At 45.5% G+C, this 23,054-nt stretch overlaps 1 protein-coding gene across 1 annotated transcript in view; it reads left to right on the forward strand.

Annotated features, from left to right (window-relative positions):
- Window positions 1-214: 214 nt before the first annotated feature.
- LOC121566174 (neuronal pentraxin-2-like) overlaps window positions 215-23,054 on the forward strand; it is a gene marked incomplete at its 3' end in the record, with an annotated part of 70,927 nt that continues 48,087 nt past the window's right edge. The window contains exons 1-2 of the mRNA XM_045219370.1: window positions 215-296; window positions 2,727-2,873. Of these exons, the coding sequence (XP_045075305.1) occupies window positions 215-296; window positions 2,727-2,873 (229 nt within the window). The remainder of the gene's footprint in view (window positions 297-2,726; window positions 2,874-23,054) is intronic.

Raw genomic sequence — 23,054 nt, forward strand, 5'->3', positions numbered from 1 at the left:
CAAAGTGGGCGAACTTGCCGAATCTGTCCCACGATAGTCAGAGCGGCCGTGTTCCCCTCCAGGCGGGCAACCCCGTGGCCAAGTCCAGGGCCAGATGCGACCACGGTAGCGCGGGAAGGTAGGAAGGGGGGTGAAGTAGTTCAGAGCTGGGCCCATTGGTACTCTTATTCTCGCACACACTGGACAGGCACAACAAACCCCGAGTATCTCGGACATGGCGAGGCCACCAAAAGCGTCTCGCGAAGAAAGCGCCATTGTCCGAACCACGCGCCAGGGCGACAAGCCATCTTGCTGGCGTGGGACCATTTGAGGACAGCAGCGAACCGGCTCAGGCACAAAAACCGACCCGGGTGGACCGTTACCGGGACCGGGCTGAGTCGAAGGGCCGCCAGCACCTCCTCCTCAATCTTCCACATAACTGCTCCCCGCGGCGCCAGTTCCGGGGAAGAGGTGTCTCGGTCTTGGACCCACTCTCCTCCGTCTTGGAGAACATCCGGGGACAAGCGTCCGCCTTGCCGTTCTTAGATCCAGTCGGAGCGTCGAAACTTGATCGTCCGAAAAAAACGCCCACCTGGCCTGGCCGGGTTGAGGGCGTTTAGCCGATTGCCGTAAGCAAGATTCTTGTGGTCGGTCCAGACAAAGCGGTTGCTGCCCCCCTCCACCAGTGGCGCCATCTCCTCCAAGGCAAGTTTCACCGCGAAGCTCCCGGTTACCCATCATCTAATTCCTCTCCGCGGCGAAGGGGCGAGTAGTAGGGCAGGGATGGGTTTACTGTCGTGGAGCATCGCGCTGCGACAGGATGGCGCCAACTCCCACATCAGGCGCGTCCACTTCACGGACTGGCGGCCCGTGTCCGGTTGAGAGAGAATGGTGCGTTGGTGAATCGTCCTCTTCAAATCCAAAAGCGCCTACGATCCGCCTCGGATTCCACTCGAAGGTCCTGATGCTGGAAGTCAAGGCAGTTAATGGAGCGGCCACACCGGCTGTAATCCGGATGAATCTGCGGTATGTCGCAAACCCCAAAAAATCTCTGGAGCTGCAATCTCGTGCCGGCTGGGCCCATTCCAGAACCGCTCTAACCTTCTCCTGGTCCATCCTAATCTCTCCCCTGGAGATGGTGTACCCGAAAAAAAGGATGTCGTGTGGGCGTGAAACTCGCACTTCTCGGCCTTCACGAACAGGCGGTTCTCCAACAGTCGCTCCAGAACCTGCCGGACATGCTGGTGGTCGGAGTTCCTTAGAAGATCAGAATGTCATCCGAAACAAACACAAAGAGACCGATCATATCTCTCAGGGACGTGGTTCACCATACCTCTGGAATACCGCTGGAGCATTGGTCAGTCAAAGCGGCATCACCTGATACTCAAGTGACCCATCGGTGTAGTGAAACCCGTCAACCACTCGTCCCCCTCTCTGATCCGGACCAGGTGATACGCATTGCGTAGGTCTAGCTTAGTGAACACCGTAGCACCCTGTAAGAGTCGAAGGCAGAACTCATCAAGGGCAGGGGATACTTGTTCTTGGCCGTGATGTCATTCAACCCCCGATAATCAATACCCAGTCGAAGAGAGCCATCCTTCTTACCCACAAAGAAGAATCCTGCCCCCAGGGGGTGCGACGAGGGACAGAGACCAGCAGCTAGGGACTTCTTGATGTAGTCTCCAGCGCCTCGCGTTCAGGTGGGAGATGCTTATAACCTTCCCTTGGGGTAGACAGCTCCAGGGACCAGGTTGATGGCACAATCATGTGGTCGGTGGGGGAGGGAGTACAGAGCCTGTTACTAAATCCCCCAAATCGTGATATGTCTCGGGAACCAGGGACAAATCTGGGGGTTTAGCCTCAATCACCTGACAGGAACCGAATGGGGGCAGGCAGTCTTGAGACAGTTAGCATGACAATCAAGGCTCCAACTCGTTGCCCGTCACCCAATCGAGCGTGGGTTGTGTTCCTTCAGCCAGGGTATCCAAGGACCAGAGGAACATGGGAAGGCCGGCAGAATGAAGAATGAAATCATCTCAGAATGATTCCCCGACAACCGCATCTTAACCCGGTTCAGTCCTCATCGTGATACGTGCCAGACTACTGCCGTTCAGAGTGTCGCTTCAATGGCTTCCGGCAATTGCTCCTTGGAAAGCCCCAGCTGTTCCGCCAGCTTCGGACATCAAGAAAGCTTCCATCGGCACCTGAATCGATAAAAGCGTTAAGCGCTAAGCTCTGATTCCTGTTCACAAGGGTAGCTCGGGAAGCGGGGTCTGACAGAGTACTGAGAGGTTGAAACTGGCTTCGCTAAAAGTCCTCCCAACTTTAGCGAGCCGGGCAGTTGGCGACCGCCGGGAACAAGTGGAATGTAATGTCCGGCGACCACAGTAGAGGCAGCAGTTGGTCTTGCGTCTATGTTGGCGCTCCTCCTTGGTTAACCCGTGCGCCCCACTTGCATGGGTTCGAATCGGGAGGGGGGTCCTCTCCCCTAATCCTTTGTGGTGGAGAATGATCGCGTGTTCGGCCACCACCCGACCCGGCCGGGAACTGAAAGCTGATCGGTTGGGCCGGACCCCATTGCTTCTCCCTCCCTTCTCGGACTCGATTATCCACCCGATGAGACAAGGCTGCAAGCTGTCCAGGTCACTAGGCTCCGGATAGGAGATCAACTCATCCTTGAGCTGCTCCGACAGACCCTGGTAAAGGCCGCTTGCAAAGACTCCTCGTTCCACCCCCACTCTCCACAGCCAACGTCTTGAACTCGTCACGAAGTCGGCCCTCGCGCTGCGAGTCCTTGGAAAAAGGCGCCCTACGCGTCCCTCCCTCGGCCGGAATGGTGAAGAGCTTCCTCATCTCGGCCGTGAACCCCCGGTTGAAGCCATGCAGGATCTGCGGTGAAGCCCACTCGCGCTCGACCACGCAGCAACTCAATCACAAAGCTATCCTAGCCCTTGTCTGTGGCATAAGAGTGGGGCTGTAGATCGAACACTAATCCACACTGCATAAGGAAGGAGCGGCATCTTCCCAGCTCCCCCTCATATTTATCCGGCGTCGGAACCTTGGGCTCACGGAGGGACACAACTTCGGCAGCGGCAGCGAGATGGTGAAGGCGGTGAGTGGGTCCTCCACGGACACTGGCGTCGGTTCTGGACCTCCGTCAGACCCGGAGGAAAGGTTCGAACTGACAACGCGATCTCCTGTATTACCGTGCTATGATGGCCCAACATCTTCTCCTGCTGTAATGGCATTGCGAACAGATCCAGGTCCGCTGGGTTCATTTCTGGCCGGGTCGTTCTGTCGCGGTTCCCTCAGACAGAACCCAGAAGCAGACCAGGACAAGGAGAGTTGAGCGAAGGTGAGGGTTTATTACCAGATTCAAAAAGGTGCAGAATAATCCAGGGACAGAGCGGGCGGCGTGGATGAGTTGTTGAGGGTGCAGTTGTTGGTCCAGTGATGGCTCGGCGGCCGCCGACCATCAGGCAGAGGTAGGGGTGAAGGTTCGGACGAGTGACTGCAGATGGGACAAAAACGGAGGTAAGTAAATAATAAACCAACAAGGTACAAAACAACAAAACTAACGCTGGCGCTCTAGGACTGATACTCTGACAAAACCTACTGTTCTGGCTAGCAATCCGGCAGGAACTGGATGTTCGGCCAGAGCAAGAAGGGTGATGATCAGGACCAGGTGTGCAGATTGCTGATGGGATGCAGGTGCGGAAAACAAGAGCGCTCCCCGGAGCGTTCCCGAACCCTCGGGAAACTGGAGATTACGAACAGTAACACTAGTCACCAGACAGGACCCGACTCAGACAGCCGGGATCGTTACACATATACCAAAATCCTATCCCTCCATAATGTAAGAATATAAATGCTTTATCACCCCCAAACCCCTAAATATCTCTAAGATTCCCCATAGTCACATTGTCAGTCAAAAGCTAATCTTTTAACCATCAAAGTCCTGCTCTTCTTACTACCTGGTATATAAAAAATAACCTATTATTTGTCATTACTACCCTTAAAGTCATACTTATCCAAAAGTTATACTATACTCATCACCCTCTGATATTCCCGTAAACATACCCCTTACCTCATATGTTTTATTAGAACAACAATAACTTTTTAGCCCTCAATGTTTCACCTGAATACTTCAGGTTTCCACTGTTACCTGACCTTACTTTCCAACTAACAATTCCCATAGGGTAATCCCTTTACCCCCAGAACACTTAAACCCTACTGTTCTGACAACTACATTATGTTATCTGTCAATGACTGTTGCCGATACCACAGTCATGACAAAGCATAACCCTGACCCAGACCCGCTAGAGGCTGCGCAACCGTCCAGCACGTCTTGGGCTGGCATCCCCAACAGACATCAACCCTCAAGATTCCTCACTGATTCTTACAGAATGAGTTAATCTATCTCTAATTTTCACAACAGAGGAACGAGCAGCACTGATCAGATGCCCCCCTCTGTCATCAAAATCAAAAGACCCCATCCTGCAGCTTCCATGATGAATCTCTCTTCTCCATTTCAGATTAATCTATATTGCTCTCTACAACTATCTGCTCTGCTTTTTTAACCCTATTCGTCAGAACCAAACCCCTGAGTCTCTCTTACTGCCTCCTTTAATTTCAGAAAAGTTGTTGTCATCCTTCCTACATTTGCTATTACCATCGTATCATTAATCCCTTCCCAAGTTACCATTAACGTTGTTGATTTAGTTGATGAATTAAAACCCTTAATTCCCTCTAGTGAAACTACCAACATCCTATTCGATTATTCCCTATTGGAGTGACTACTGTAATAAACTTATCCTTAACTCCCTCTGTGACTGTGGAAAGTTTTACAGACCCTCAACTCTTCCATTATAAGCATAACTTTATGAATTACATAGCCCTTTACCCAATAATTCCCAACCAAACAAATTCCTAATGCTTGCACTAGATAAGTACACATATTCTCCCTGACCTTTCTCTGTAACATTACGCAACATAAGTGAACAGTCACTCCTAACCCTCTTCTAAACTATACCTCCTTTTACTCCTGGTCCTGATAACATACTTATTCTCCATAATTATCTCTCCATATGGGAGAAACGTCCCCATCCTAAACCCTAATAAGCGTTTTCCCCCTAAAATTGGTGCTGTATTGGTTCCCTTATAATCAAATGCGATATATTTATGACTTTAATACCTATCAATGTTGAAAGAGTTAAATTGCTTCTCTCTGTTGTTCTAATAGACTGAAGTGTTAATGTCCTTATTTACTCCTAGTTTCCCCCCAGTTTTCCCCTAAAACTTTGAACTCTTTCCTTGTACTTCCATCCATCACCACTAGTGTCACTTTTCCCAAATCTCAGTCCTATCTCTAAATCCCTGACTTTCAAACTTTTGATTACACAAAGTACACCTATAATGACCTTGATCTCCTGCTGGAAACTGTAAATATAGATACTCAATCACCCTCAAATCATTCAGCAACACATACTTTCTCAATGCATCTGCTCCTAATCGATTTAAACTCCTACCATATCTTCCCACTAAACTTTAAAATGTCCTTCCTCACTGTTCTCTCTCTGTCTTACTACTAACTTTGAAACTTAGCTCACTGTCTCAGAGTTCCTTCACCCCTAGTTCTCCTAACTTATTTGAATCTAATCTTTTCTCTCATAACATTTAAAACCTTTTCCCACTGATTTATTGACAAAATTCCTTCCCCACCAATTTTTAGAATACGTGATTGGGAATTCCCCACCTGCTCCTGACTCCTTTAGCAGACTTGGCAAAACCGACTAAACACCTTTTAGCCTAACCTCAAATCTCTTAGTATAAGAATATAACCCAAAATAACAGTCACCCCTATTAAGTTTTTTTTCCCAGACAGATTGTCTAACAGGCAATCTAATACATTATCATCCTTCCTATGATATTATCTTTTAAGCAACTGATTCCCAAACACCCCACTTCTTAAAATATTCCACCAGACAGTCAGTCGTCCAGTGTGCCTCTGATCGAACACTTCAATTTACACCATGCATCTCTTCCCACAATATCCTTGATCTATTGTCCTAATATTAGTATGTCTATTGTAATTCCTATTTGACTTCTATAGCAGAGCTCAATTGATTCCCGAAGAGTAAACTGTTTTACTACTTCAAATCCCTATCCTAACCTAATTAGTTTATTTTACAGAGTGATATGTTTAACCTCTTTAGGCTGAACCCAGATAAGTTTTTCCCCTATTCACTATCACTTCTAATGGTCGGTTGTTTTTACTTCAATTGTTGGCTATTTTCTCTTCTTCTCTAATCGATGCTATCAGCTGATACCCCCTTCTGGATATTCTAGACACTCTAGAATATTTAGTGTTCACCTGGAGAACAGGTGATCTTGAATTGCCCCTGTATCTTCCTTAAAAATGTTCTCTTGTTTCCTCCTGACTTGTTGCTGTGGATAAGGAACATCTGGTACCCCCTTTGGCTGGTACAATTGCATTTGATATTGTTCAGTTGAAGCTGTGACAGTGATTGTTGATTTGGTTCACTCTGATTCTTCATACTTTTCTTCTTCTCCACCACCAGTTATAAGTTGTATTTGATTGAGTTTTCTTCGTCCAGTTCTTCTCGTTTGTGGACCTATCAGTATTCTTCAACAGGTTATCTTCTAAGTTCTGTTCTTGAAATATCATCTTCCATCATCTTCTTACTTTTCTTCTGTGCCAGTCCTTGTAGGACAAACTCCTCTTGAAAATAAAGCACCTTTAATCTCCAAATCTTCATCGCTTTTCTTCATCTTCCAACTTCCATCAGAGATCAAATCTCTAGTATCCATTTCTTCTTTCCTCTCTTGCCACTTCCCTCTGATCACAGAGTCACCTCCACCATGACCTCTCATCAATCACTCTCATTCTCCATCATCCTCTTCTCCTTCATCTTTCTAAACCTCCTTCTCTTCGTTTCCAGACATGTCGGGTTCTTCTTACTTCTGTAGTTTTGAATTCATCTTCATCGTTGTTTCTGCTGGTACCCTATCTATTATTAATCTATATTTCTGATGCAACAATCACTCCTGGATGTTATTGTAAACTGAGAATAAACCTCCCTAAACTCTACTTTTAAACCTATCTTATCGCTGACATATTTTTATCAATTTCTGTTTGAGAATGAAGGGCAACTTTTGTTTCACTTGCCGGATACCCTAGCAACACTTTAGTTAAAGGATTACCACTATGCACTATATCAACCAATGTACTGACTTTCATAGTCCTGATAATTTTTTACCCACTTGTAACAAGCCTTTTCTATTCCTTTATTGTGAACTTATCCTATTTTAAACTATATAGGTTATGTAGCCTTCTTCCCTGTAATTCTTAATATAACCTAACAACTCCAAATAAATCCCAATAAGTCCATTAAAAATCATGAATAATTAAAACCAATTTTTATTCCTATATCCTATGTCCCCAATTTATCCATTAGTGTTGACTATATTACCACAACCCATCAAATGCAAATAAATTAGTCAACTCCAAAGCAATCCCAACACAAAGCTTTTAACCCTTCAATGAATGATACAATTCCCATCAAATGCCAGTGATACACAGAGCATCCAAAATGCAATTTTAATGAAATAGTATTTGCCAAGCCCATGCAAAATCGTCATAAGCTCACATATCTTGTAACAGTAACCTGTTTGATGACTTGATCCCTCCACCGCGTCACGTGATCACTTCCTGTATCTCCTCTCTCCCCCTCTCTCCTGTCTCTCATGACAAGGGACAAAGACACAGAAACAGCTTTTAATAGTTAATGCCATCACTGAGTGTTTCCAACCATTCAATATTCGTTCGTTCTACATTCACTCTAAAACTTTAACTCAGGACTAATTATAGATCGCCCAAAAACATTTTGATTTTAATCCATCATTTAATTATTTAATTCACTCTATTATAATCCGTTACCATATATTTAATTTATAAATTCAATAGATACCAAACAAGTTTCATCTTAACCCACCACCGTTTAAACTAGAATCATCGTGTTAAAATTTCTCCTTATGCCTATTTGTTCCGTCAGTCTGTGTTCCTCTGTCTCCCCCTGCAGTTTAACCAATGTGTTGTTTTGCAGAAGCCCACGCATGCGCAAATATCATTTATTACATAGATCGCTCAAAACATTTCATTCAATTTTAATCGTCTTTTAATTTAATTAATTATACTCCAGTCAACATATATTTGATTTATAACTTTACTACATATCGCCAAATAGTTTCCCGTTCAAATAAAGTCACTCTAACGATTTTAAAAGATGGTGTCCACCTTTCCTTCTCAGTAGCTATTAAACCCCTGCCAAGGAAACCCCAAAGACCTCTGACCCCTAAGCCACCATTTTGTTTTGTAGGCTCACGCGACCTCATGTCGTAGTTGTTAGCCCCGAAAATCACACGCACATGCGCACAATTAAGCCCATGCTTCCCACACAATAGACCGATAGCATTACGCTACAGCGTCACCATTATATACCTTATAATCACACAATTACACATAACAGAGCTCACAAAACATATAACCTGACTTACAAACACATAAACAAGTTTAAGAGACTTTCACCCGTCTGCAACGGAATCTCTAAGGATACGTTAGCCTGTAGCACACAACACAACTAGCCCTTAGCCTTAGCCACTAGCTACCTGCAGCCTACCACACAGAAACATACCCTGCACTGGCCTATTTATTTTTTAACCTATTTCTCCTACCGTTTTTGTTGCCGAGACTAATGACCATTACACCGAGAAATCAGATCCAATCAAACATCCCGTCGAACGAGAGTCAAATCATAATCACAATCAGATAAACCTCATTAATCCGAGCTCTCTTTAAAAAAGAAACCCACCGAATATACATTCTATCGTACACACGGATTTGCCAGCCCATTATCTAAAATGGCCCCCTCGGGAATCTTGAAGCGGTCCAGTGCCTAAAGAATGCGCATATCTGCCTTAATCGTCATTGTCACCCGTTACCAATGAAATCTATCTTAATGCTCTAAATCCTCATTGTCACCGTTACCAATGAAAATCTATCTTATCATTGCCTATCGTTACCAATGAAATATAAACTTATTGCTCTAAATTATCATTGTCTATCGTTACCAATGAAATAACATTTTAGCAGACTCCAGTCGACCAGCAACAACGCCACCTGAGGCCAGGTTATAATGGAACATCCCCTCAGTGTACACAAGTCATATCCAATCTAACAAACTCCGAAGCAGCAAGAACACTCACCCTTTCCATGCCTCAGAGAGAGTTAGCTCGGCGATTGACTGAGACACAGAAGAGACGCAAAAACCAGCCCCACGTTGCGGCGCCATTATGTCGTATATGATGAATGGTGGCAATTATTGCTGTCAACAAAGAGTCCGTTATGCTGCATCATGTTAGAAGTTTTATTCATACCACGAGGTTACAGCATAAATTACAGACACGCGTTGTCTGGAGAACGACTCGTCAGATTGTTATGGCCGTTCTAACGTCTCACCGTTTAACCCCTATTTATAAACACTGCTGCCCCCTCTTCTGGCCAATCACCAGTCTCCCCTGTCTACAACCCACCCCCTGTCTGTGGTATGTGGTATTACACCTAAAACATTCCCTCTTGATACTACCATAAACAACATTCTATTTCTTCATGAAAAACATTTAACAAAGGCATAATCTTCAGATACTATACAGTATTGGTGGGAAGTCTCACATACACATACAATACCCCTGCTTCCTCATCTGACATCTAAGTGGCACGACCTGACTCAACAGTTCCACCCATCTGAGCTGGAGGAGCGAAAAAGCACAAGAAAGTTGTTTAAAATTCCAGACCTTTTCATAATTAACCAGATTTATCCACCCAAGTTGAATTTCAACTGTATTTTGGCTCTTGTGGGGGTCTCTGGCTGAGACCCAACCCTGCCAGATAGAAGAGCAAATAACAGAATAAAATATGTCCCCCACCAACAAACTCACACACACACAGCACCTTGAGTATAAATGAATAATCCCCTATTGGCTTTTATGTGTCTCAGTGGAGAAGGCTCTGCTCCTCCTCCTCATCAGTAGTGGTACAACCTGCTGTAATGACTTGGGGTGCCAGATTCAGAGAGAGGAAGACCCTCCTCCTCCTCATCAGTAGTGGTACAACCTGCTGTAATGACTTGGGGTGCCAGATTCAGAGAGAGAAGACCCTCCTCCTCCTCATCAGTAGTGGTACAACCTGCTGTAATGACTTGGGGTGCCAGATTCAGAGAGAGGAAGCCCCTCCTCCTCCTCATCAGTAGTGGTACAACCTGCTGTAATGACTTGGGGTGCCAGATTCAGAGAGAGGAAGACCCTCCTCCTCCTCATCAGTAGTGGTACAACCTGCTGTAATGACTTGGGGTGCCAGATTCAGAGAGAGGAAGACCCTCCTCCTCCTCATCAGTAGTGGTACAACCTGCTGTAATGACTTGGGGTGCCAGATTCAGAGAGAGAAGACCCTCCTCCTCCTCATCAGTAGTGGTACAACCTGCTGTAATGACTTGGGGTGCCAGATTCAGAGAGAGGAAGACCCTCCTCCTCCTCATCAGTAGTGGTACAACCTGCTGTAATGACTTGGGGTGCCAGATTCAGAGAGAGGAAGACCCTCCTCCTCCTCATCAGTAGTGGTACAACCTGCTGTAATGACTTGGGGTGCCAGATTCAGAGAGAGGTGGAGGGGGGAAGGGGGCGAGAGAGAGAAAAGACCCTCCTCCTCCTCAGAGAGAGAAAGACTTGCACATTGTTACAATACTGTACATAGCCAATAAAATAACATTTGAAATGTCTATATTCTTTTAAAACTTTTGTGAGTGTAATGTTTACTAATGTTTCCCTTGTTTATTTCCTTTTTGTTTATTGTCTATTTCATTAGCTTTAGCAATGTAAACATGTTTCCCATTGAGAGAGAGGGGAGAGAGAAAGACCCTCCTCCTCAGAGAGAGGGTGGGGGGGACACAGAGAGAGAGAGAGGGAGAGAGAGAGAACAACTTCTTAGCCGGCTTAAACCCTCTGTGAGTGTCTCTTTCACAGCCTTCAGTGGTAAACTGTTCGATTTAGCCGCAAGAACTTTGGAAAACCAACAGACGACTGCTAACATGGTTGATAGATAGCTGAATACTGATTTCTCCCTCTCTTTCAGCTCAATTATGCTAGGCTATATACCGGTGTGATGCTGCTGAAATGTTAGCCCACTTGCTATATTAGCATAATTGTACTAACTGGGCCTTGTAAGAGGAGGGGACAGCTGTGGATTATGTATTTTTTCAACAGGATCCCAAATTAATTTATTTTGCTTTGTACCTGAAGTGGCCTAGTGTATGTTGCTTATTCATTGAAGTTTTTCAACATTTGGTTTTCCCCAACGCGGCTTCAGATCCTTGCCTAAGAGCGAAGCGGATGAGGTGTGCGACTCATTAGGGATGTGAACTAGCAACCCTCAGGTTAGTAGTTCTTCAGGAAAATTGCTGCTTGTGCAGAGATTGAAACATGCATGTTGTATTGGTATTTGGTATTTTATTAGGATCCCCATTAGCTATTGCTAATGTCTGGACCCTCTTCATGGGGTCCAGACAAAACATGAAACTTGAGATAATACAGAACATTAATAGACAAGAACAGCTCAAGGACAGAACTACATATATATTTTTTTAAAGGCACACATAGCCTACATATCAATACATACACACAAACTATCTGGCTCCATATAATACTGTACGCTTTCTTGAATTTGTTTTGGATTTGGGGACTGTGAAAAGACCCCTGGTGGCATGTCTGGTGGGGTAAGTGTGTGTGTCAGAGCTGTGTGTAAGTTGACTATGCAAACAATTTGGGATGTTCAACACAATGTTTCTTATAAAAAGAAGACGTGATGCAGTCACTCTCCTCAACTCTTAGCCAAGAGAAACTGGCATGCAAAGTATTTATATCAGCCCTCTGATTACAATGAAGAGCAAGACGTGCCACTCTGTTTTGGGCCAGCTGCAGCTTAACTAGGTCTTTGCTTGCAGCACTGGACCACACGACTGGACAATAATCAAGATTAGACAAAACTAGAGCCTGCAGAACTTGCTTTTTGGAGTGTGGTGTCAAAGCAGAGCATCTCTTTATTACTCCCCATCTTTACAGCCATTTAATCTATATGTTTTGACCATGATAGTTTACAATCTAAGGTAACACCAAGTAATTTAGTATTCTCAACTTGTTCAACAGCCACACCATTCATTACCAGATTCAGCTGAGGTCTAGAACTTAGGGAATGATTTGTACCAAATACAATACTCTTAGTTTTAGAGATGTTCAGGACCAGTTTATTAGTGGCCACCTATTCCAAAACAGACTGCAACTCTTTGTTAAGGGTTTCAGTTACTTCATTAGCTGTGGTTGCTGATGCTTATATGGTTGAATCATCAGCATACATGGACACACATGCTTTGTTTAATGCCAGTGGCAGGTCATTGGCAAAAATAGAAAAGAGTAGAGGGCCTATAGAGCTGCCCTGTGGTACACCACACTTTACACGTTTGACATTAGAGAAGCTTCCATTAAAGAAAACCCTTTGAGTTTTATTAGATAGATAGCTCTGAATCCACGATATGGCAGAGGTTGAAAAGCCATAACACATACGTTCTTTCAACAACAGGTTATGGTCAATAATATCAAATGCTGCACTGAACCCTAACAGTACAGCTCCCACAATCTTCTTATTATCCATTTCTTTCAACCAATCATCAGTCATTTGATCATCAGTCATTTGTGTCAGTGCAGTACATGTTGAGTGCCCTTCCCTATAAGCATGCTGAAAGTCTGTTGTTAATTTATTTACAGAGAAATAGCATTGTATTTGGTCAAACACAATATTATCCAACAGTTTGCTAAGAGCTGGCAGCAAGCTTATAGGTCTGCTGTTAGAACCAGTAAAGGCTTTACCATTCTTGGGTAGCGGAATTACTTTGGCTTCCCTCCAGGCCTGAGGACAAAGACTTTCCTCTAGGCTCAGATTAAAGATATGACAGATAGGAGTGGCTATAAAGTCAGCTACCATCCTCGTAGCTTTCCATCTAAGTTGTCAATGCCAGGAGGTTTGCCATTATTGATCGATAACAATAATTTTTCACCTCTCCCACACTAACTTTACAAAATTCTAACTTACAATGCTTTTTGTATGCATGAGTACGATGGTTCACTGTTCATTGTTGGCATTTCCTGCCTAAATTTGCCCACTTTGCCAATGAAGTAATCATTAACATAATTGGCAACCTCAAATGGTTTTGTGATGAATAAGCCATCTGATTGGATGAAGAATGGAGTTTAATTTGTCTTTCTGCCCATGATTTCATTTAAAGTACTCCAACGCTTTATATCATTGATCTTGGCTTCATAATACAGTGTCTTCTTCTTTTTGTTGAGTTTAGTCACATAATTCTCAATTTGCAGTAAGTCAACCAGCCAGATGTGCAGCCAGACTTAATAGCCACTCCTTTTGCCCCATCTCTTTCAACCATACAGTTTTTTCAATTCCTCATCAATCCATGGAGCCTTAACAGTTCTAACAGTCAGTTTCCTAACAGGTGCATGTTTATCAATAATCGGAAGAAGCAATTTCATAAATTCATCAAATGCAGCATCTGGATGCTCCTTATTAATCACATCAGACCAACAAATATTTTTTTACATCATACACATATCACAGCAAAATCTTTTGTATGATCTCTTATTAAATATTTTAGGCCCAGCTGTTGGAACTTTGGCTCTCCTGGACGTAGCCAGGATCACTGCATCCAATGGGTACGGATACAGCTTTAGAACAAAGTTCTACAGTATTAGTAAGAATGTGATTGATACATGTGGATGATCTTGTTCCTGTAGTGTTTGTAAACACCCTGGTAGGTTGATTAATAACCTGAACCAGATTACAGGCACTGGTTACAGTAAGAAGCTTCCTCTTGAGCGGACAGCTTGATGAAAACCAGTCAATATTCAGGTCCCCAAGAAAGTAGACCTCTCAGTTGACATTACATACACTATCAAGCATTTCACACATATTATTTAGATACTGACTGTTCACACTTGGTGGCCTACAGCAACACCCCAAAAGAAAAGGCTTTAGATGTGGCAAGTGAACCTGCAACCACAACACTTCAATAACACCTTCCAGCCTTCTGGGAGGGAGGGTGGACAATGAGCCAGTCATAGCGGATGTAAGCAATGTCCCCACGCGCTCTAGCAGCTTTCATGGCTGGGATATGTTCTTTCCTCTTCTGGCGCACAGCTTCAGGATAGTCCTCGTTGAGAAAGATATACGTTCTTCTCAAGTTCTTGGCTCTTTCCAGAACAGCTACCTTGTCCTTGAAACTCAGGAACTTGACCACTATCGGCCTGGGCCAGTCCTGTGGGCGCACTCCACCTCAATCTTCCTGTGGTCCATCTTCAATTTCTCAGAGATCATTTCCCTCACTTTGTCCTCAGACTCCATCCAGGTCTCAGGAGATTCTGCAATTCCGTCCACAACCATGTTGTTACGCCTTGATTGTCCCATTGTTATCATTGATTCACACACAGAACTGATGTCCTCTCTCAATGACTTACAGATTGCTGTAATCTTGCCATTCTCCTGTTTCAACTCATCGAGCTGACCCTGGGAGAACTGCAAACTGTTCTTTAGGTCCTGGACCTCTCTGATCAGGTTGTCCGTTATTTTATTAGTCGAATCCACCAGTATTTGGACAACGCACTTGAAGCTATTTTCTTGTTGTTGTAACAACTGCTTGTAGAACTCTTTTTGTTCGTTTAAAATATCCTTCACGTGTGATAGAGAGACACCACTGTCCTCGACAACGGTACTCCCACCAGCTTTGGTCTTTGTCATGGTAGCTAGCAATGTTGGTTATGCTGTTACTCCTCACAGTTCCAGACAGGCCAGGTCACAGGGAAAACAACAAACAGCAGGGATCTAGACAGCCACAAACCCGGGACAATCCGCGGTCCCAGCCGCAATGGCTAACCGCGTGGCGGGCTGCGTTCAAGCCCTCAAGAAAACCCTGCTAGCTTGATACGCTGCTAGCTAGCAGCTAGGCTAGCTGAAACGCCAAATAGCTCCTCAGACCCGTCCTTGGTCGGCAGGATCACTGGACAGACTAGCAATCTCAGCAACTGATGCCAACTGTGTCGCGAGATCCAAACCAAAAAAATTAACTAGCTACTAAGAACTTTCAATACCTCCTAAAGAAATTTAAAATAAAAAGGACTTCAATACACTTAGGAAACAACAAACTTTTCAAAACAACAAATCTGAGCTCTTCCTCATTCCGCATTCAACAGGAAGTTGTGTGACACAACAAGACACAGCATGGATATGAAATTCAGGACTGCTGGGTTGATCCTTGGGGACCTAGTGACTGCATTTGTTTATTTTGTTTGCATTCTGAATGGTGAAACCAGAAGCAAACACATTCACTTCGCCAAATGTCTCCATTCACACACATTGCAAAGGGAAGCTTAGACGTAATCATTTTCAGCCATTATCCTCCTCAACTTTTTATGCCACTAGCCACCATTGGTCTCCATTCATAGACATGCAAAAGGAAGCATAGCATATATAAAACTGCATCCCTCAGTCTCCCTTTCTGGAGAGGTCCTGATGAAATGTGATGTGTTTGCCAGACCCAACCTGACTAACTGACAAGACAACCCTGCTTCCTCCTCCTCACCCACCAGGCAAAGCACTCTGGGAAATCAACTTTCTCTTTAATCAAAAAAGGAAGATTTCACTTAAGTCGAGGATCAACGGACTGTAGAAGAGACGTATCTTTTCTGAAATATTCAGTTTTTATCATTTTCCACACCTTTAAAATCACTCTCTGCCTCTGGTTTCGTGCAATTCAAAGGATTGATGTTTTTATGTCAAATTTTGGGTGGAGGTAGCCAGCATAATTCATAACAAACACGGTTTAGAAAATGTCTCAGTGTTGAGAAAAGCTTCTAAAACGTATTACCATCTGTATCTCTTCTCTTACATAGTCTTACAACAGACATGGGAGGGAGTCAGAGAGGAATAAAAAGAGTAGGGGGATTCCCTAAGGAGAAACCAGTAGAGGCAGAGAATATTCCACAAAGATGAATGCCTTTTCCTTATTAAAATGAAGGATGGCATATCATCATTACTAAAGCTCACAGCGCATATAGTTTAAGGCTAATGAGCTTTTATGGAAGGACGTGGTCGAACATCAATAGAACTAACATGCCAACCAGTTTGTTTCCTTCACCGCTCTACTTCCTGTTAAAGGAAGAATAATAAACAAAACGTTATTTGGCGATGTCGCCTTGGGGAGACAGAAACACTGGAGTTACCATACAGTCATACAGATGTAGACCTGCGTCAGAGCAGAGCGTAGGGAAAGGGAGGGACAAATAACACAGCTCCGTCTCCCTCTCTCATTTGCTTTACAAACATTAAAGGAATGGCTAATCAGACTCTTTGAGTAGCCATGAAATGGCCAGCCCTCCAGGCATGTACGGGATCATTAGTAATATCCTTGCATTTCTCTCCTCCAGCAGTCCCACACACGATGAAAAATACATTCTGAAGCCTTGAAGACAAGGGAGAGAGAGAAATGGAGAGAGAAGCAGAGAGAGAGAGAGAGAGAGAGAGAGAGAGAGAGAGAGAGAGAGAGGTATAAACATCACTTGGGTATGATGGGACGTGATGTTCACAAGCTTTATTTCCTGGAGCAATAAACAGGGCCTGGTTTCCTGATAGCCATGGAACTTAGGCTTACAAGTGTTTTAACTTCTACGGGATCGGTTTCCCGTGAGAGTGGACGGTTGAGCCAACGTGCGCTAATGTGATTAGCATGACTGTTGTAAGTAACAGCAAACTTTCAGGACATAGACATGTCTTATATGGGCAGAAAGCTTAAATTCTTGTTAATTTAACTGGACTGTTTTGTAGTAGCTATTACTACAGTAGCTATTACAGTGAAAAAAATACCATGCTATTGTTTGAGTAGAGTGCACAACAACAAAAAACGTATCACGGCAACTGGTTTGATACATTCACCTCTGAAGGTAAATAATGTACTTACATTCAGTCATCTTACTCTGACTTGTCATCCTAAGGGTCCCAGAGATAAAATGTAGCATAGTTTTGTTTGATAAAATCAATTTTTATAATCAAATGTAGGAACTGGGTTCTACAGTTTGAACCCTTTTTGTCTCTGGCTCCACACCCACCCCGCCTGGCCATCTAGATGTGTGAAAGTTAGTGTATAAACTAATGATCCATCATGTATGACATTCCTGGGAGTGTGTAAACTTACATTTTGTATTAACATATCATTTCGTTATTATCATATCAATTCGGCACATTTGGTCAGACTTCATACAAAATAGTCCAGTATTGCAATACTTCACTGGATCAATCTGAAAGTTTGGACACACACTGCTGCCATCTAGTGGCCAAAATCTAAATTGCGCCTAAACTGCAATATTATATTGTGGCCTTTCTCTTGCATTTCAAAGATGATGGAACAAAAACAAAAACATTTTTTTGGTATTATCTTTACCAGATATAATGTGTTATATTCTCCTACATTTCCACAAACTTCAAAGTGTTTCCTTTCAAATGGTATCAAGAATATGCATATCCTTGCTTCAGGTCCTGAGCTACAGGCAGTTAGATTTGGGTATGTCATTTTAGGCGAAAATTGAAAAAAGGGTCCAATCCTTAAGAGGTTAATGATGCATATTTCCTACAATGGCGAAGACACCAAAACACCATGCTAAGTGCGTTGTTGGAGCATGTGTCAATACTGATAGGATCAAAGAAAGGGATTGCTGCTCTCGGATCAGCTTTCTCCATTCAAATCTTTCCTTAACATTATAATTATTTCACACAATGCTGACCATGGATCAGCTTCTAGAAAGAAATTACAACCAACGTCTGCAAATATTGAGGCGGCTTATTCTAATGCTTACCCAATAAAAATGTACTAAATCACAGTTTTGGCACATCATTGCGCACATGTTAGGCTACACATCATGAAATTAATTCAGACAAATTACAGACAGTAGCCTACAAGTAACAAAATAGAACTCAATTGATTGAACATGAAATGTATTTCAATATGATTGAAATAGGCCTACAGCCTACTGTTTATGTTTTAATGCAGTCATCTCGGTTTATATTTGAAGCATCTTTTATATGTCGCTTGTTTGTATCAATTGCAAAGACATTGGCAACTTTGTGAATTTGTAGTCAACTTTGCTCTGAAGTTTGGAGGTCACAGGGAGACAGATAAACGATGTGATTCTATGTTTATCTGAGATCTTCAGTGTATAAAGCACCGTGGGAGGGCAAAAAAGCATCTAACAACGCACTTAGCTGTTCAACGAGTGGTCTGAGGCAGGCGTTAGATTACGAGCGTTGTCAAGTGCAACGTTAATAATGATGGTTTTGGGAAACAGCTCAGAGATTTAAAGATGCTCCTACGAAGGTTCTAACAATGAACTTAGCCTTTAGATGATTTTGGAAAACCGGGCCCTGGTCAATAAGGTTCAAAACACTCAATAAGCGATATCTTCTACATTGTGGTGATGGGTACCACAGGTCCACATGGGAAAAATAGAAGTCTGCATTGAATGTAATAAAACATGGAATACATCATTCTAGTCTCATGTCTTGTTCAGGTGCGTTGTATGTGTAGATGTGAAGGGTTGGTGAAGTGAGATGATGCAATATTCTACTGAATTGGTTCAATGATTTCAAGATTCAATGGTGACGAACGATGGGTGTTCAACATGTAGAATCGTCAGGAAATTAACAGAAAATGATGTCCAATGTTCGGTGGTCAGACGTGATAGGATGGACACCTGTCGGCAGGGCTTATTTTGTCCTGAATTTTTTTGCTAGTTTACTGTATTTACTCATTCATGGGCACTCTAATCCACAGACCTGGGAAGTCATCAGCAACTATCTGTAACGATCCCGGCAGTCTGAGTCGGGTCCTGTCTGTGGACTAGTTTTTCTGCTCGTGATCTCCAGTTTCCCGAGGGTTCTGGAACGCTCCGGGGAGCTCTCTTGATTTCCGCACCTGCATCCCATCAGCAATCTGCACACCTGGTCCTGATCATCACCCTTCTTAGGCTCTGGCCTAACATCCATTCCCTGCCGGATCGTTAGCCATGAACAGTAGGTTTACCAGAGTATCAGTCTTAGAGCTTCTAGCGTTAGTTTTGTTGTTTTTGCACCTTGTTGGTTTGTTGTTTACTTACCTCCGTTTTGTTCCATCTGCAGTCACTCGTCCGGAACCTTCATCCAACCTCTGCCTGGTGGTCGGCTGCCGCGAGCCATGATGGGATCAACCACTGCACCCCCAACAACTAATCAACGCCGCCCGCTCTGTTCCCTGGATTATTCAGCATCACTCTTGAATTTGTAAATAAACACTCACCTTCGTTTCAACTTACCTTGTCCTGGTCTGCTTCTGGGTTCTGGCTTTGTAACTCGTGACAGAACGATCCGGCCAGTAATGAACCCAGCGGACCTGGACTCTGTTCGCCATGCCATTACCCATCAGGAGAAGATGTTGGGCCATCATAGCACGGTACTACAGGAGATCGCGTTGTCAGTTCGGAACCTTTCTACCGGTCTGACGGAGGTCCAGAACCAACGCAAGTTTCCGGTGGAGGATCCACTACCGGTTTCACCCATCTCGCCTGCCGCTTCTGGAGCTGTGTCCTTCCGTGAGCCCAAGGTTCCGACGCCGGATAAATATGAGGGGGAGCTGGGAAGATGCCGTTCCTTCCTTATGCAGTGTGGATTAGTGTTCGATCTACAGCCCTACTCTTATGCCACAGACAAGGCTAGGATAGCCTTTGTGATTGAGTTGCTGCGTGGTCGAGCGCTGGAGTGGGCTTCAGCCGTTTGGGAACGACAGGATCCCTGCATGGCTTCATACCAGGGGTTCACGGCCGAGATGAGGAAGCTCTTCGACCATTCCGTCCGAGGAGGGGACGCAGCTAGGCGCCTGTTTTCGCTTCGCCAAGGAACTCGCAGCGTGGCCGACTTCGTGATCGAGTTCAAGACGTTGGCTGTGGAGAGTGGGTGGAATGAGGAGTCTCTGCAAGCGGCCTTTTACCAGGGTCTGTCGGAGCAGCTCAAGGATGAGTTGATCTCCTATCCGGAGCCTAGTGACCTGGACAGCTTGGTAGCCTTGTCTATTCGGGTGGATAATCGAGTCCGAGAGCGAAGGAGGGAGAAGCAATGGGTTCCGTCCAACCGATCAGCTTCTCAGGTTCCAGTCGGGTCGGGATTGGATCAGAATACGTCGATCATCGGCCACCACACAGGATTAGTGGAGAGGTTCTGTCTCCCGATTCTGAACCCATGCAAGTGGGGGCGGCACGGGTTAACCAAGGAGGAGCGCCAACACAGACGTAGGACTAACTGTTGCCTCTACGGTGGTGGTTCGGGACATTACCTCGCCACTGGTTCCCGGCGGTCGTCAAACTGCGCGGCTCGCTAAAGTTGGGAGGACTTTTAGCGAGCCAGTTTCGACCTCTCAATACCTCTGTCAGACCCGTTTCCCGGCTACCCTTATGAACAGGAATCAGAGCTTAGCGATTAACGCTTTGTCGATTCAGGTGCCGGTGGAAGCTTTCTAGATGCCGAGTTGGTGGAACAGCTGGGGCTTTCCAAGGAGCACTTGCCGGAAGCCATTGAAGCTACCACTCTGGACCGGCAGTAGTCTGGCACGTATCACGATGAGGACTGAACCGGTTAAGATGCTGTTGTCGGGAATCATTCTGAGATGATTTCATTCTTCATTCTGCCGTCTTCCCATGTTCCTCTGGTCCTTGGATACCCCTGGCTGAAGGAACACAATCCCACGTTCGATTGGGTGACGGGCAAGGTAACGAGTTGGAGCCTTGATTGTCATGCTAACTGTCTCAAGACTGCCTGTCCCCATTCGGTTCCCAGTCAGGTGATTGAGGCTAAACCCCCCAGATTTGTCCCTGGTTCCCCGAGACATATCACGATTTGGGGAAGTTTTCAGTAAGCAGAAGGCTCTGTCACTCCCCTCCCCACCGACCATATGATTGTGCCATCAACCTGTTCCCTGGAGCTGTCTACCCCAAGGGAAGGTTATACAGTATCTCCCGACCTGAACGTGAGGCTTTGGAGACCTACATCAAGGAGTCCCTAGCTGCTGGTCTCGTTCGTCCCTCGTCATCACCCCTGGGGGCAGGATTCTTCTTTGTGGGTAAGAAGGATGGCTCTCTTCGACCGTGTATTGATTATCGGGGTTGAATGACATCACGGTCAAGAACAAGTATCCCCTGCCCTTGATGAGTTCTGCCTTCGACTCCTTACAGGGTGCTACGGTGTTCACCAAGCTAGACCTACGCAATGCGTATCACATGGTCCGGATCAGAGAGGGGGACGAGTGGTTGACGGGTTTCAATACACCGATGGGTCACTTCGAGTATCAGGTGATGCCGTTTGGACTGACCAATGCTCCAGCGGTATTCCAGAGTATGGTGAACGACGTCCTGAGAGATATGATCGGTCTCTTTGTGTTTGTTTACCTGGATGACATTCTGATCTTCTCGAAGGAACCTTCCGACCACGTCCAGCATGTCCGGCAGGTTCTGCAGCGATTGTTGGAGAATCGCCTGTTCGTGAAGGCCGAGAGTGCGAGTTTCACGCCCACACGACATCCTTTCTCGGGTACATCATCTCCAGGGGAGAGATTAGGATGGACCAGGAGAAGGTTAGAGCGGTTCTGGAATGGGCCCAGCCCGGTGCGAGATTGCAGCTCCAGAGATTTTTGGGGTTTGCGAATTTCTACCGCAGATTCATCCGGGATTACAGCCGTGTGGCCGCTCCGTTAACTGCCTTGACTTCCAGTATCAGGACCTTCAAGTGGAATCCGGAGGCGGATCGAGGCGTTTCTGGATTTGAAGAGGCGATTCACCAACGCACCCGATTCTCTCTCAACCGGACACGGCCCGTCGTTCCGTTGAAGTGGGACGCGTCTGATGTGGGAGTTGGCGCCATCCTGTCGCAGCGATGCTCCACGGACAGTAAACTCCATCCCTGCGCCTACTACTCTCGTCGCCTTTCGCCTGCGGAGAGGAATTACGATGTGGGTAACCGGGAGCTTCTCGCGGTGAAACTTGCCTTGGAGGAGTGGCGCCACTGGTTGGAGGGGGCGGAGCAACCGTTTATTGTCTGGACTGACCACAAGAATCTTGCTTACGTGCAATCGGCTAGACGTCTCAACTCCCGTCCAGGCCAGGTGGGCGTTGTTTTCGGACGATTCAAGTTTTCCCTGACGTTCCGACCTGGATCTAAGAACGGCAAGGCGGACGCCTTGTCCCGGATGTTCTCCAAGACGGAGGAGAGTGGGTCCAAGACCGAGACAATTCTCCCCGGAACTGCGTCGTGGAGCAGTTTGTGGAAGATTGAGGAGGAGGTGATGGCGGCCCTTCGGACTCAGCCCGGTCCGGTAGCGGTCCACCCGGTCGGTTGTTTGTGCCTGAGTCGGTTCGTCCTGCTGTCCTCAAATGGTCCCACGCCAGCAAGATGGCTTGTCACCCTGGCGTGGCTCGGACGATGGCGTTTCTTCGCAGAGACGTTTTTGGTGGCCTGCCATGGCCGAGGATACTCGGGGTTTTGTTGCTGCCTGTCCAGTGTGTGCGCAGAATAAGAGTACCAATCGGCCCAGCTCTGGACTACTTCACCCCCTTCCTATTCCCCGGCGACCATGGTCGCATCTGGCCCTGGACTTCGTCACTGGGTTGCCCGCTTCTGAGGGAACACGGTCGTTCTGACTATCGTGGACAGATTCAGCAAGTTCGCCCACTTTGTGCCAATTGCCAAGCTTCCCTCTGCCTCGGAGGCGTCCGAGATCCTGGTTAGGGAGGTTTTCAGGGTCCACGGTTTGCCCAGTGATATCGTTTCCGACCGTGGCCCTCAGTTTACCTCTGCTGTCTGGAAGTCCTTCTGT

The sequence above is a fragment of the Coregonus clupeaformis genome, unplaced genomic scaffold (genome assembly GCF_020615455.1).
Source record: "Coregonus clupeaformis isolate EN_2021a unplaced genomic scaffold, ASM2061545v1 scaf2321, whole genome shotgun sequence".
NCBI classification, from domain to species: domain Eukaryota; kingdom Metazoa; phylum Chordata; class Actinopteri; order Salmoniformes; family Salmonidae; genus Coregonus; species Coregonus clupeaformis.